General features: G+C 42.5%; 1 protein-coding gene across 16 annotated transcripts in view; it reads right to left on the reverse strand.

Moving 5' to 3' along the window:
- Positions 1-16,718, reverse strand: part of SLC20A2 (solute carrier family 20 member 2) — a 125,777-nt gene that overhangs the window by 55,609 nt on the left and 53,450 nt on the right. For all 16 annotated transcript variants that reach the window (XR_485693.4, XR_485691.4, XM_007664607.4 and 13 more), the window contains 3 exons: positions 9,277-9,823; positions 2,872-3,012; positions 346-431 (listed from right to left, as the gene is read on the reverse strand). Coding sequence is in view for 14 of the 16 variants with exons in the window: in XM_007664607.4 (XP_007662797.1) it covers positions 346-431; positions 2,872-3,012; positions 9,277-9,565 (516 nt within the window). In the remaining 2 variants the exon portion in view is untranslated. The remainder of the gene's footprint in view (positions 1-345; positions 432-2,871; positions 3,013-9,276; positions 9,824-16,718) is intronic.

Consider the following 16,718-nt stretch of genomic DNA (forward strand, 5'->3'; position numbering starts at 1 on the left):
AATGCTCCTCCCCACCACCTTTTATAAACAACTAAGAGAGGTGAGCTCACTCCAGGAGTTATCTATGCAAAATAATGCTCCTACCTACTACCATTTTTAAAAACAACTAAGAGGTGCTTATGGGCTGCCCACTGACATGGTAACATGTAACTTGGACCACATTAAATGATTCACTTCAAATCTTTAAACTCCTCTGTGTCGATCCGTTTCTAGAAATGAATCTACTTTCCAAGCTGAAAGGTCACTCGATGGATTACCTTTTCTGCTTACATTCACTCTCACTGCTAAAGTCTACTGAATAATTGGAAAATGAGTTAGTTTTATTTAGAATATAGCCCTACTTACCTTTTTCAAGATGAAAATTCTGATCAGCACAAACAGCACGCCAGACATGAAACCAGACAACAGTGGAGATATAAACCAAGAAGCAACTGAATAATGAAAAAGAAACACACACACACAAAAAGGCTAGTAAATGTTAAAATTCTACATAATTATGGATGTCTGAATATTACAATGATAACACAAACTTCACATAAAAAAATCCATGTTTGCATTTACAAGTAATTGCACCGTAATGGCTGATATTTAGGGGAGTTGTTTTGGTAAGTGAAAGACAAGCACACTATAACTTTTCTTCTAACTGAATCGATTGCACATCTTTTCCTTTTTCCTTATTTTTAATTAAAAGAGACAATCTTTCCATTTTATTGTTACAGCCTGGTAAATGTTTTAAAAAAACTTCAGTCGCATAAAAAATTATAGTGTTTCAGCAAATGTAGAGAAACAGTCTGTATCATTGACCATATCAGCATCTCTAACCCCAGTTTTGCTCACACACAATCGGCACATGCATAAAAGTCAGTTCAACAAAGAACCACACTTGGACAAAACAGAGTTGAGTTCACTGACAACAAATACTTGAAGGTTGTTACCATAGTCTGCTACCTGGGTAACACACTGTCCAATGATGCCCTGATTGACACAGACTTGCAAAGTTGAATCAAGAAGGTTAGCATGTCCTCTGGGAAAGCAGCAGATAGAATGTGGCACCCAAATAGCCTGAAGTTCCAGAGCAAACTGAAAGTATGATCACATTGTTCACCTTTGTATTTGGATATGAATTCTACTACAGACACCACTTGCACCTCTATTATATTTAACGTTAAATGTCAGGACAAGATAACCAGCAATCAGGTTCAGGAAAACAGTCACCCAGTACTGAAGTGGTATTCAACACAACACACAGCATCATTGGGTAGGATGTGAGAAAAGAACGAATAACAGTGACATAGCCAAGCAGGGGACGTCAGGGAGGAAAAAACAAAACAGGTGTGCAGCAATTGGGAATGGGGTGCTCTCTTCAAGGAGATGGTTGGGACGATCAGGATATTCAGAGGCAGACTCATAGTACCTACTGTTGCAAATAGCAAATGAAGTCTCTCAGCAAAACACAACTCTAAAGGCCTGTCAACTGTGGAAGGGCCCACTGATCACACACTGGGTTTTTGTCTCCTCGGTCACACACACATATGTCGGCATTGTTAATTTTGAATGAAAAGGTCAGCCATATAGACACAGTCGCACATGCTCACCTATAGCCACACATGCCCAGACACACACTCACACCCCCAAGCCTCTACTCTGCCTCTCAGACCCAAGTAAAGGTTAGTTAGGAAACTTCCCATCTCTACTAGAGGAGGGTGAGGTGAAGAGTGGAGGGAGGAGGAGGAAGTAGCAGTGGTGGGAAGCAGCATGCCTGAGATCAGGACCTGGGGGTGGGGGTAGGGAGGGAGTGTGGGAAACAGGACCACTCTGGAGGTTTCCGTTAACATTTCTAGACTGTGAGCCCATTGTTGGGTAGGGATTGTCTCTATTTGGGGCCGAATTGTACTTTCCAAGTGCTTAGTACAGTGATCTGCACACAGTAAGCGCTCAATAAATAATGATTGAATGAATGAATGAATATGCTCAAAGCCAGGGGCAAATCTTTTCTGATTTTTGGGAATGGTGGGGGTGTGGGGAGAGAGGAGGAGGGATTACTAGGAGACATTTATACTGGATCTCTGGGAGATGATCCCTTTCCCTTCTCACCTTGGAAATTATTTTTCTTTGTTCTACAGGATAATTTCCATTTAGCTCAGTCAAAATTTAGAACACAATTTCCCTAGTATTTAAAGTTACTCTCAAGAAGTCCTTTTGAAGGAGCAAAACACTCTTTCAGTTCAAAGAGTCCCCTGTTGTCTGAAATAGTTAAAGTGCCTTATTTCCTATCAAAGAGCCCTATTAAATGAATCCTGCATGAAAGTGTGTTTCGCCTCTGCCCATCTACTGGCTCACTGCACTACATACCCCACTGCAACATGACTGGCAGGAATGACAGCATGTGAGAGGCACCATTCCTAAAACCAATTCCTTCAAGCAGATTCTGAATCCTGAAGTCTCATCCATCATTCCCGATGGGAGACTCCAACATCAAAGAGTAACTCTGGGCACCAAGAGAATGCAGCTTAAAACCCAGGAAGAAAAGTTTATGCAAAATGTTTTTGGAGTTGTTGGGCTTTTTTTTTGTATAAGCAAATGACATCTAAAATTCTAACTTCACTTTTAACACCAATACACGACAGAAGAGAATTTACAGTTGGAGGGGAAGCATACAACATATAATAATAAAATTTGATGCAGCTATTCAAATATGTATGAATATTTGAATAGCTGCATAGAATTTTATTTCATATATATGAAATAATGTACATATGTGCATATATATCTATGTAATGTTTAAACCCAAAAACAATTTTATGTAAAACTTTTCCTACATAAAGAACACTTCTCCCAAATATCCTTACCAATAAAATAAACAATAATTACCAATCTTGACTAATTCCATCCACTGAACTCCTTTTGTACCAATTGCAACCAGTGAAAATCCTATTGTAGACCCCACAATGCAATGTGTTCCAGATATTGGCAGCCTCAAGAAAGAGGCAATCAGTTGCCAAACAGCAGAACCTACAGGTTGGAAGAAAAAAAAAAAAAAAGGTCAGATATGTATAGGTTATACATATGCAAAATGAGGTATCAAAATGAACCACGGCCTGTTTTCCTTAATAATGTTCCTATCTCTGTCCTACATTACATTTGTCATGGAATGCTTCTTCACATGCTGCCACCGTAGTATTTAAAAGCAAACACATTTAGTAGTCAGGTCTTCACTGAACACTGGAGTTAAGACTCGGATTCTGCGTTCCCAAAATACCCACGGCACCAGCTACAAATCTCTCCAAATTTAGTAGGTCCTGGCAAAAAGGACAAATCAAATGAGAAAATGCAGAGATGATTTGTATGAACATTGCAAAATACAAAGAGGCAGGATTTTGAAATACATTCTATAATTCATAATTATGCCTTTGCAATTGATAGACTAAGGAATTTAGATCCTTGTTTAGGCAACTTCAGCCCATGGGAAAAATAGATGGCACCAACTATTTTTTTTTTCTCTATACCCCACTTTGAGAAGGCACACTAATCTTTACAATGCTTTAGGTGTGTCCGCTTCACGCCCCCATATCTCTATTCCCCATTTCTGGCCCAGCTCAAGCTTCTCTTTCCCTCGCAGGTCTGCATTTATCCCTTCAATTCCTATCACTTTAATTTCTCTGCTTCTCTCCGGGCTTGGTTTCTTTCTAGGCTACAGTTCACTTCAGACTACTTGTAGAAGTAGATCAAATTCTGCCTTGTGTATTGAAAGCATCAGCTGGGAGAGATCGCTTTCAGAGACAGTTGTTGAATAGCTTATACATAGCTGCAAGGAAACAAAGCCTAGATTGATAAGAAGCGCAGGTTATTAATCCCAAATGTTAATTCTGGAGGATGCCCGGTTGCTTGGCAGCAGCAGCAGGACTTTGGGGTGGACACAGCATTTTCTTGAAAAAAATCTGGGGTTCAGGAAGACCACAAATGAATGCTCGTTTGCGCAATTCTGACTTCAGAATCAGTGCTGACAGATGCTCCAGCAAGTGCTGTTCAGGTTGACCATCTAGTTGAGAAAGGCTATGACATCTGTGTTCCCACTCGAAAATGGAAGGGGAGAAGGGGCAGGAGCCCAGGATGAATAGGTAGCCTGATAACAAGCTCCACAGCAGCACCCAGACTCACCCTTCAACAGTGGTTTCTTCAGAAATCATATTCAATTCCAGGAAAATATATGCAGGTCGACAACCATGGTTTGATCAAAGAACCTAAAACTTGGAATACTCTAATGATGAAATGGAATATTAAAAACTCACCAAGTGAGGTCAGACCATGCAGTCAGTTTTCTTTCAGGAAAGTATCTCTGGCTGACCATGTAAAAATGTCCTGGAGCAGGAAGGTTAATGGGGAAAGGCAGGGAATATGTAGACTGCCAAAAGAAAGGAGACAGGGAGAACGGGGGAGACGAGGTAGAGAGGAAGAAGGATACGGAACCGGGAGATAAACTGAACAGTGATTTGGTTTAGGTTAGGACAGAGCGGTCCTTAGTGGAAGGAAGAGATAGTTGAGGATGAACGTGGCTAGAGACAAGGGGAGGCTAAGTATCAAGACAGGAAACTTCGGGGTGAACTGAGGTGAAGCAGCAAAATCATGAGGTTGAAAAAGGTTTCTGCGGAGAAGGATGGAATGACTGAGGGAAGGGGATGGCATTTGATAGGTGGGTAGGAAAAATTAAGGGAGGCTAGAGATGGAGCCGTAAGAAGTGGATTGAAGAGGTCAGAAGTTTGGGGAGTTCATTTCAAGGTGCGGGGGTGGGGAGGTAGTGAGTGAGCTGAAGGCATATGTAGAAGAATTTCAGTTTAGGGCAGTGAGGGATAGAAATACTGGAAAAAGGAAATAGCTCATTTGTGCTGTAGCTACTGTCTCCAGAAAATTCTTCAAGCTTCTTGCCATCTGATTTATCTAGCCGCCCTCTGCAAAACCTAATGACTCAAATGGGACAACTGAACAAGAGAGGTTAAAAGAGTGAGGAAGTGGCCAGGAGGAAGTTGGGAATGCTGCTACAGTGCTGGGCTGGAATCAAAAACAGCCTTTCAGGCGATTCAATTGGAATTACAACTTGTCCTGCCAAACTGGACCCAACTGGCTCCATCTCAGCTCTGACAGGGTGCACAGCAGGTACACAAGCTTGGGGGCAAAGTTGCTGAAGCTTGGAAAGAAGCCAAAAAAACAAAGCAGGGAAGGAGGGAAAAGAAGAAATGGATGTTAAATCGAGGAGAATAGGATTAGGAGAATTCAGGTTACCTAAATGGACAAGCTTTGGTTTTCTGCAGGTCACAAATAATTATAGTAATAACCACTATAATAATACTATACCATATATTTATATAGCATCTCCAAGAAGCTCAAAGTACTTCACAGACTTTTAAAAATCTAATTAATCTTCACAGAAACTCTCTGAGGAAGGAAGGGAGCCGTGATGCTTAGCCAAGGGCAGATCAAAAAATAAAATAAAACCAAAGCAAATAAAAAATAAATATGTATTAAAGGCATGAAAAACCTCAGTGGCTTGGTCGAGTCAGATAGGGTCTGGCATATGAGTCTTCCCTATTCTCTTGATGGAGAGCCAAAAGTCAGGGAAGGAAAAAAGCTGTTTGGCTGGAAAGCTCACCTTCTCTGTTAGCTTCACTTCCTTTACCCACTGCTGTAGCACTTCCTTTCCCTCAAAATTCTGCCTACCAATAAGGCCTATTATTTAATACAGATGCTTATCTTGAATCTACTCCAGTGTTTAGCACAGTACTTGGCACAAAGTAAGTGCTTAATACCATTATCATCACTATTATTGCTATTGAGGGGGACACTGTCAAAGGAAAGGTATTTTTCCAAAAAAGTCAGCCACCACTCTTTTCCACTTGACTCCATTTCTCTATACAATCTGTCCACTATTTCGGCTCCTGGAGGACAGGGGTTGTGATTTATACCTCTACTGTACCCTCCCAAGCACTTCAGTATAGCTCAGGGGATACAGTTCGTGTTCAGTAAACACAACTGATCAACTGGTAATTCAAGTTATTTAAGATCAACCAGTATCAACTTCCTATTAGGGCTCTGGTGGAAAGTAGACAATGTTTATTTGGAAGATACGGACGCCTTAATAATATTATATCCAACACTGGCTTCCTAAATCACCTCCAACCCTGGCTACCAAAGACCCCAGATAAAACCCCAAGTTTTTGTGTAAAGAAGAACATTTCAGGTTGCTTTTTGATCATTAACCATTTCCCACAGTAATCTCTTGTGGTAATAATTAGGTGGATTGAGGATTAAGACTGTGAGCCCTACATGGGAATGGGACTATGATCAACCCAATTACCTTTTATCTACCCCAGCGCTTCTTACAGTGCTTGGCACTTAGTAAGTGCTTAACAAATACCACAATTATCATTATTATTTTAATATGGCCTTTTCTTGATCAGATGGCTCAAAAATCTTATCAAACTCTAACCCAAAAGATGCAGGACATTCCAAGGAGAAAATCCTCATTTCAATCCCACCTTATTAAGAGAGCAGGCAGGAGATTTCAAAGTCTGACTCTGGTACCCCAGCATTCTCACTTTCCCCAGAAAAGGGGATGTCCAGTAGAAAGCCGAAGCGAGTGTTCAGTCAACTCTAGACTGTGAGCCCGTTGTGGGCAGGGATTGTCTCTTTTTATTGCTGTATTGTACTTTCCAAGCACTTAGTTCAGTGCTCTGCACATAGTAAGCGCTCAATAAAAACAACTGAATGAATGAACTCGCTCTTTGGACTTACTCTTCTTGTCCTCCTGCCTCCCCGCTTGCCAGGCATGATAGCCTGCCTACTGCTGCCTTCCGTTGGAGCAGTTCAGAGGAAGTAGGTCTCTCCTCCAAATGTGGAGGAAAAAAACCTCTAACAGTCTTGAGGACTCCTTCAGGCTGGGTCATCCCTCATCACCAGAAGCAGTGAGGCCTAGTGGATACAGCACAGGACTGGGAGTCAGGAGGACCTGGCTCTGAATTCTGGCTCTGCCACTTGTCTGTTCTGTGGGGAAGTCACGTTATGTCTCAGGGATTCAGTTACCTCATCTGTAAAATGGGGATTAATAATAACAATAATAATAATAATGATGGCATTTGGTAATAATAATAATAATAATGTTAGTATTTGTTAAGCGCTTACTATGTGCAGAGCACTGTTCTAAGCGCTGGGGTAGACACAAGGGAATCGGGTTGTCCCACGTGGGGCTCACAGTCTTAATCCCCATTTTACAGATGAGGTAACTGAGGCACAGAGAAGTTAAGTGACTTGCCCAAAGTCACACAGCTGACAAGTGGCAGAGCTGGGATTTGAACTCATGATCTCTGACTCCAAAGCCCGTGCTTTTTCCACTGAGCCACGCTGCGCTTACTATGTGCCAAGCACTCCTCTATGAGCTGGGGTAGCTACAAGAATATCAGGTTGTCCCTCGTGGGGCTCATAGACTTAATCCCCATTTTACAGATGAGGTAACTGTAGCACAGAGAAGGCAAGTGACTTGCCCTAGGTCACACAGCTAAGTAGCAGAGCTGGGATTGGACTGTGAGTCCCATGTGGGACAGGGACTGGATCTAATCTGATTATCTTGTATCTATCCCAGCGCTTAGAACAGGGCTTGACACATAGTAAGCGCTTAACAAATACCATTGTCATCATCACCACTCGGGTAGGGCCAATCTGGGCTCCCACTCCATGCCTCGGAGCCCCATGCAGTACTCGGCAAATAAGTGCTCTGGACAGCTGCCAAAATACAGGGCAGTACAGGATGGATGTTGTTTGGTAGCTTGTTGAGGGCTGGGAATGTGTCTGCCAACTCTGCTGTACTCTCCCAAGCGACTCTCTACACACAGTAAGTGCTCAATAAATAGGATTGATTGGGATTATTTCATTTTATTGTGTCTGTCACCGAGCCATTTTGAGATTGTGAGTCCCTGAAGGGCCAAGGATCGGGTCTAACTCTTTCCACCGCTTAGAACAGGGCTCTGAACACATTAAGTGCTTGATGTATACACAACTACCACTCTGTAAGTGTCAGGAGGTGTGGAGTCCCCCAGGGGTACAGAGCCAGCTGAGAGAGTGGAGTGGCGTTAACTGCGCTGCTGCACAAGACTGACATGGGAGAGGGGGAGGGAGGGATTTCAAAGGTGTTCCAAACTGCCGCTCTTGTCCTCTAGACCGTAAGCTCCTCTTGGGCAGAGAGTATCTACTAATTCTGTTGCACTGTACTCTCACAAATGCTTAGTACAGTGCTCTACACACAGTAAGTGCTCAATAAATACCATAAATTGATTTAACTGCCTTCTCCTACAATCTGAAGATCACATTAACTGTCCTGAGCGTCCATCTTCATAGGGATGGCTCTGCAGTCGTTCTAGAGAAAAGACAAAATATGTTCTAGGACTGCTTTTCTCACCTTCTTCCTTCTCGACACATTTCTCTTAGCCTACCAAGAACAGCAAGATGGGCCAGCACAAAAGCATTTCCTATTTGGAAAACAAAACCACCAGACCACACATAGCTTTGTAGGGGTGGAGGCAATATACCAAAACAAGCACTAGCAAAGGATTTCACAGAGTGAAAAGGCAGCAGTGTAAGTTAAAATCATGTTATAAACTAATATTCATTTTTACATGTACTCCATCTTTCCTGGCTAGCGTGGTTATTTTCCTGCCTGGAAGCAGAGTTATCCTCCTCGATCGGCTGAACTTTTCAGGTCTCTTCTGGTTTCAGCATTCTACTACTGCTCCAGAAAGGGTTTGAAGAAAAAAGACCAAATGAAATCAAAATAATTATGGCATTAATTTATTTTCAAATGGCTCGAGCACTCTCCTCCCCACAAACCAAACCGGCCCACCTAATTAATGAAAAAGTCCATGTTGCAGCCCTCTGAACAGATGCTCAGAGTAAGGTGCCATTCCTCCAAGTGCTATCCAACAGGTATTGTATTGAATAAGAGCTACTCTGCTTGAAAAGGAAAAAGACTCACTGAAATCAAGCTCATTCTTTATGGCTTTCATAAACTGTTTTTCTTCAGACAACACAACCGTCTGCTTGGAAAAATAAATGTCAAAAACCTTTTCAGAGACTTGAAGTTGGACTCCCAAAAAAAAGATGCTTATGAAGAGAAGACAAAACTGTTTTTGAAAAGCCAAAGCAAAATTCGCATTCACACATAAGGCATAAGAGGACATCACGAGTAACTAGGTCACTGGATAATTTTTTCCATCAAAGAATAAAGCCACTTACCAACCATGGCGCTAACTTCCCCGGCCATCAGCGTCTCCACGGTCTCGTTGTAGAGGTTCACGTCAATGATTCCTTTTCGAATCGTCTCTCCCACTTTTGCTCCCAATAAAACGGATCCGGTGGTTTCAAATATTGAAGCCAAAATGCAAGCTTGCCGCAAGGTAACTACGCCAGAGCCCACTGCGGTGCCAAAGGAATTGGCCACATCATTTGCCCCCACTGAAAACGCTAAGATAAAGGCTATAATAAAGCCCAAAATGACCATCCACAAGTAATCATCCATAGCCATTTTGATAGGGACTCTAGGTATTTTTCCTTTGTACAACTATTTAAATAAGCAAAGCCTGAGGGCATAAGCTTTGAAAAGCAGAGTCCTTGTAAACAGTGAGTTCACACTGGAAAGTGCTGGACAGTGTTAGAGTCCAAACAAACTGCTAACTGCTTGTTTTCAAATTACTCTCTATACAGTTTGTTGGGTTGTGTTCAGTCAGCAGTAAAACACATTCCATATTTTGCTCCCAAATTGGTAAAGCTGCGTTGTCCCCTCCTGCAACAGAAAGAAAATACAGAGAAATCAATTATCCTCAGCCACCTGTAACAGTCTGTTCTTGCAGAAATAAATGTTTTCAACCTACTAATGGGCTCTAACTTTGGCACGTGATGCTTCCAAACATAAGGCATTTCAATTGGTCAACACAAATGAAATACTACAGTGCTCTGCACACGGTAAGCATTCAGTAAATACAATTGAATGAATGAAATACTAGGAACTAATGGTATCTGTGAATTATTGGCCCAAGCTTCATTATTTTACGTCAGCTTCAGTATAACAAGTTTTTCCATTTCTAAATTGTGTAAACTAATATGACCAACCCTTCAAGAGAAGGGACAAAAATGTTTAGAAAATGAGATATTTATAAAATGTAGATGTTTCAGAGATCAGGAATATTTACCTTTTAAAATCTTATCTTTCTTAGGTTTGAGCTGCCGACAAGCTCAAATCTTGACCTTTGATTTTATTTAAGGCTGATTAAATGGGTCAAACGTCAACCCCGCTTTAGAAAAGAAACTCAGTACCTGCCAGAACAGCTGTAGCTGTCACAACGCATTATCTTCTGAGAGGGCACTTCTTAACATAAAACGCTAGTCCAATCGGCAAGTGACAAATAAAGCACCCTTTACCAGAATAAGAGTCACTGGGACTAGGCATTTTAACTAATAAAATGAGCTGGAGAAAAGCTTTGTTTAGAAACTCCCCAGTGGGGGAACCCATCATCAGCTCAGCACCACAAGACATTAGGGGAGCCACAGGGCTGCTGAAAAGATGGGAGGTGGATGAATCCTGGCTGCATGCTCACCTACTTCTCCCTAAAGCACTGACTTCCCTCAGGGCCTCAGTTCAGTAGCTGTCCTTGCTTCCCCACGGCAGCACCCCTAGCTGCCTGGGCCTACCAGATGAAGTCAGTCAAATGTATTATTTCAGGTTTTACTGTATTAAGCACTTGGGAGAGTACAATACAACGATGTAACAGACACATTCACTGCCCACAATGAGTTTACAGTCTGGAAGTGACACTGGAAGTGAAGCCAGCGGTGCCCACAGAAGGGTCGAACGAGCCAGAGCAATCCTCCAAAACTCTTTTTCCTTCTTTCTAATAATAATAATAATGTTGGTATTTGTTAAGCGCTTACTATGTGCTGAGCACTGTTCTAAGCGCTGGGGTAGACACAGGGGAATCAGGATGTCCCACGTGGGGCTCACAGTCTTAATCCCCATTTTACAAATGAGGTAACTGAGGCACAGAGAAGTTAAGTGACTTGCCCACGGTCACACAGCTGACAGGTGGCAGAGCTGGGATTCGAACTCATGACCTCTGCCTCCAAAGCCCATGCTCTTTCCACTGAGCCACGCTGCTGTTCTAGTGTGCTCCAGCACAGTGCAATGGATCACAAGAGTAGTGGTGCGGAGTGAAGCATTTCTCCTTCCAATGCGACCCTTTGCTTTCTTCTTAACCCCCTTTGCCCTCTGTCCTACCATCACTAGCCAATTCCTTTCGGCCTCTCACTAACACTGCTCCACTCAACTGCTCCTAATCCCCTTGGTTCATTCATTCATTGATTCAGTCGCATTTATTGAGTGCTTACTGTGTACTGTCTGTGTACTAAGAGCTTGGGAGAGAACAACATTAAAGAGAAATTCCCTGCCCACACTAAGCTTTCAGTCTAGACAGGGGACAGACATTAATATAAATGAATTACAGATACACTGGTCTACAGCAAGGTCTGCGGTGCAGTCCCTGCAGCTTCTTTTCCTTTATCTTCCGGGGCTCCTATCAACATTCCTTCTCATTGATCAAGCAGATGAAAGATCATCTAGCACATTCCTCCTGCCTCATTCTCATGTCTCTAGGGAGAATGTGGGGGAGGAAGGTGCATTTTGCCTAATTTATTCGGGAGTTGAGACAGGGAAGTGAAACACGTATTTTCTGCAAACCTGGGAAAGTGGCATCACGACTTTCTCTTAACTGCAATATATTTAAAGTGTTCAGTAACTGTCATGGCCAAGAAAATTGTTTATTAACAGAAATACCTGATGTTCCCCATCTCTTCTTGTTCACTCTTGTATGAAGATAGAAAACACTTGCTCCTACCCGCTAATAACATATCCAATTCTCCCAAAGTGTATGTTTGCTAGTAAGTTAGGCACTTTGTTGGGGGCGTTAATTCTTTCACACTAACACAGGACTATTTAGTGTTGGGGTGAGGAGAGGATATGGCCTCAGACCAACCTCTTCTTCTCCACAAGGAGAGACACCCCACTCCTACCCTGGGGACCCGACTGAGAGAGAATGTGAGAGTTGGTCTTTGAGTGCTTGCAAAGATAATACTCTGGTTGCAGGCTTTAGAGACAGCTGCTCAATAAATACTTGATGATCAACTGGTAGCAAAGGCCCTTGATCAGCATTAAATCCTTGCTGCTCCAGTGCTTACGGATAATTATATCATAATAATGATGGGATTTGTTAAATGCTCTTTGTGTCCCAAGCACTGAATTAAGCGCTGGGATAGACACAAGATAATCAGGTTGGACACAGTCTACGTTTCACATAGAGCTCACAGTTTAGTGGAAAGAGCCTGGGCTTCGCAGTCAGAGGTCATGGGTTCGCCTCCTGGCTCTGCCACTTGTCAGCTGTGTGACTGTGGGCAAGTCACTTAACTTCTCTGTGCCTCAGTTACCTCATCTGTAAAATGGGGATTGACTGTGAGCCTCACGTGGGACAACCTGATTACCCTGTATCTACCCCAGTCCTTAGAACAGTGCTCTGCACATAGTAAGCGCTTAACAAATACCAACATTATTATTATTACCACTCTCCACACCTTCAAGGCCTTACTGAAGGCACTTCTCCTGCAAGAGGCTTTCATGGACTAAGTCCCACTTTTCCTTATCTCCCACTCCCTTCTGCATTGCCCTGACTGGCTCCCTTTGCTCTTCCTCCATTCCAGCCCCACAGCACTTATGTACATATCTCTAATTTTATTTATTTGTACTGATGTCTGTCTCCCCCACCAGACTGTAAGCTCACTGTGGGCAGGGAATGTCATAGTTTGTTGTATTGTACTTTTCCATGCACTTAGTACAGTGCTTCGCACACAATGAGCGCTGAATAAATACGACAATGAATGAAAGCAGGAGGAACTTTGATTTAATCCCTATTATACAGATGAGAAAAAAAAAATCTATCAATCATATTGAGCACTTACTCTGTGCAAAGTACTGAACTAAGTGCTTGGGTGAGTTCAATATAAGAATGTAACAGAGCTGGTAGACACACTCCCTGCCCACAATGAGCTTACAGTCTACAGACATTAACATTCGGATATGAAAATTATGGATATCTACATCAGTGCTGTGGGGAAACTGAAGGAGAGAAGTGAAGTGACTTGCCCGAGGTCATGCAGCAGGCAAGTGGAAGAGTTGGGATGAAAACCCAGGTCCTTTAACTCCCAGGCCTATGCTCTTTCTCTAATTATTAAAAGATACTGAGTGTAGCCTCTCTCCAGTAGACCACTTTTTATTCAGTACCACACCCGTCCAGTGGTGGATGGATGAGTTTGCATACCTTATTTTACAGCAAGAGGACTTACTCATTGCTTTCTCTGATCTTATCTAGACAAGCATTGGCCGATGACTTTTGAAACTAGTTGACTAAGAGAGAAGGTAATATTTCTCTTCCTTTCTCTCACGATTTAGGATGTTGACAGTCACGGTGAGCTTTCATTAGGCACACCCTTCTTGATTACTTCATTCAAAAAATTCATTCCAAACACTTCTCAACAGTGTGAAATTCCCTACTTTGGTTCCTATAACGCAAACATCCTCAGTGCTGAAACTTGCCTTAAGCACCTATAGTCATAGCATATTTTTACATGAGTCAAATTCTGGTAAGAGATGTTTTACAAACAATTTTAGAGCTAAGGCCTCTATGGGAAGGGAGGAAGCTGGGAAAGTGAGTGGCGAAAGATGGATGGAGGCAGAGAGTGGGAAAATCAGTAAGCGAGACCAAAGGAAAGACCAGGAGAGCCAGGCAGAGAGAAGCAGAGGTAGGAAGGTGGAGGGGGACCCAAAGGGAGGAAATAGCCAGATGGAGAGCCAGGCAGAAACAAGGCAGGCTGGGATGAAATTGGATAGATCAAAGGGTGGCTAAATGCCAAGGTACTCCAAAGTGAACAAACTGAAGACTTTCAAAAGTATCCTTACAATGAGCAGTTACTTCGGCATTTTGCTTATTTCTAACATCCCATTAGGACCACATGAATAACAGCCTTGTTTTTCCGATTTAAATGCATGCTCCTGCCCAATGATGCATTACTATATATTATTTTTGTCTTTTCATTTTCTAAAATGCTACCATTGCTGTAAAGATGCATAAAGATCACAGATTGAAAATTGAAAAAACCTCCACCCAACTCCTACAAACCCTACAAGACACAAATTCCACTAATCATGCCCTTCTATTATTACCCAGTGACTAGACCACAATCAGAATTTATGAACTGCAGCAAGCTTTGAATATCAACAAATGAAGTAGGGCACTCACATTATTCCAGACCTGAGAGCCCTCTAGGGGAAAGTCCTGCCTTTGGTTCTTTTGCAGATAAATTCAAAGAGGACTAGTGGGCAAGATTTCACCTGAAAGTAACTTCCTGAATAGACAAAGTAAACTATGCCCTAGACTTGAAGTAAAAAGCTCTTCATGTATCAGGAGCACAGTGCAGTAGGACTTTGACTCAACTTAATATGCCTCATGACCAACCTAAACTATGAAGCCAGAAAAGCAATAAAACACCAAATCGGACATTTCTAACTTCGATGGGAGGCACTCTAAATTCACATTTTAGATTTTCACTGCATCATCTTTCTGCAACATAATTGGGCAACTGTAATATAGCAGGTATTTCCTCAAAGCGGCTGATTATAATAATAATTGTGGTATTTATTAAGTGCTTACTATGAGCCAGGCACTGTATGAAGCACTGGTGTGGATACAAGAAAACAGGGTTGGACACAGTTCCCTATCCCACATGGGGTGCATAATCTTAATCCCTATTTTACAGATGAGGGAACTGAGGCATGGGGAAGTGAAGTGATTTGCCCAAGGCCACACAGACACGTAGCAGAGCCATGATTAGAACCATTGACCTTCTGACTCCCAGGCCTGTGCTCTATCCACTACAACATGCTGGTTGATTCTTAAAGAGTATTACAGTCTAAATTAAAATTAAAATTAAATTTAAAGGTCTCTGAGTGGTAGTAGGTGACAGGTGAGAAGTGGCTAAAAATAGCCTGCCAAAGAGGCCATGACAGAGGAGAGGCAGCAGGGTGGAAGGCTAAGCTCTGCTAACCTCCCCTTCAATCCCCAAAGTCAAGTCTTCCCAGCCCTTCTGTTGCTCCTCGGGAAAATCAATCAAAGAAGCAGGGTGGCCTAGTGGATAGAGCATGACCCTGGGAGTCAGACGCTCGTGGGTTCTAATCCTGACTCTGCCACGTCTCTGCTGTATGACTTTGGCCAAGTTATTAAACTTCTCTGGGCCTCAGTTTCCTTACCTGTAAAAATGGGGATTAGACTGTGAGCCCCAACTGGGACAAGGACAGTGTCCAACCAGATTAGCTATCTACCCCATCGCTTAGTACAGTGCCTGGCATATAGTAAGCACTTAAATACCAAAAAGAAAAAAAACCCAAAACAAAGGCATCTACTAGAGAAGCGATATAGCCTACTAGAAAGAACATGGGCCTAGGAGTCAGAGGACCTGGGTTCTAGTCCGACTTCTGCCACTTGCCTGCTGGGTGACACTGGGCAAGTCATTTAACTTCTCTGTGACTCAGTTTCCTCAACTATAAAATTGGGATTCAGCACTTTAGACTGTGAGCCATATGTGGGACAGGGACTGTGTCCGACTTGATTACCTTGTATCTACCCTGGCACTTAGTTCAGTGTCTGACACTTAGAAAGCGCTTAAATACCATTTAAAAAATATATTGAGTCCCTACTGAGTTAAAAGCACTGTAGTACCAGGAGCTCAGGAAGTGCAACAGGAGCTTACAGTCTTATGAATGAGGTAATAATGTAGTGGGAGAAGCAGAAACGTGAATTCTGGTTTCTCAGAAAGCACTGAGGCATACACAAGAATTTCTGGTAATTAATCACCATTCTTGGCTGCATTCAGACTGTGCTGAACATATCTAGTCCCTTAAATAAGCTAGATAGATTGTGTACTGTTCCTTTTTCTTGTCCCTTTTCCTTTAATCCTACAATTTTCTCCACGCTACTCTCCTCTATCGTCTTATCTCCCAAGTTTCCTATTGGTCTAGCTTCTCCTCCTTCTTACCTGCATTTATCATTCTCGTCTTGTTGGTCACTCTCAGTCTCTACATTTCTATGCTTCTTGTTCCCCCCCAGTACCCATTCACATTTCCCTTTCTCATCTTCCTACTTTGCAGCAACATGGAAAGATCAGAGGGGAAACAACTGGTGGACATTTATTTGTCCCTCTCTATGAATCCCTCCTCTTTGTTCTTGTTTTGCAGCTTTGCCCCTCTATCCAGCCTTCTCTGTTACTGCTTCTGATTTTTTTTTTGTAATGGCAGAAACCCACTGGCATTTTACAGGGTTACACTCCTACAGGCCCTTAAATTCTAAACTCCCTGTAGGCAGGGATTGGGTCTTCTCTAAGGACTCACCAAAGTGCTCTGCATAAAGTAAGTGCTCAACAAATACCTCTGACTGGGACTGGGAAGGAATGCTGCAGTAGTGGCAAAAAGAGAAGTCCAATGATTGGCTCCCCCTTCCCAAGCATTTTGTGTCTCATTCCCGGGGCTCTTATGGCTAGAGCAGCCAATATTTTACTGACATCTGATGGGGGCCATGTTTTGGGGA

The sequence above is a fragment of the Ornithorhynchus anatinus genome, chromosome 5, assembly GCF_004115215.2.
Source record: "Ornithorhynchus anatinus isolate Pmale09 chromosome 5, mOrnAna1.pri.v4, whole genome shotgun sequence".
NCBI lineage: Eukaryota > Metazoa > Chordata > Mammalia > Monotremata > Ornithorhynchidae > Ornithorhynchus > Ornithorhynchus anatinus.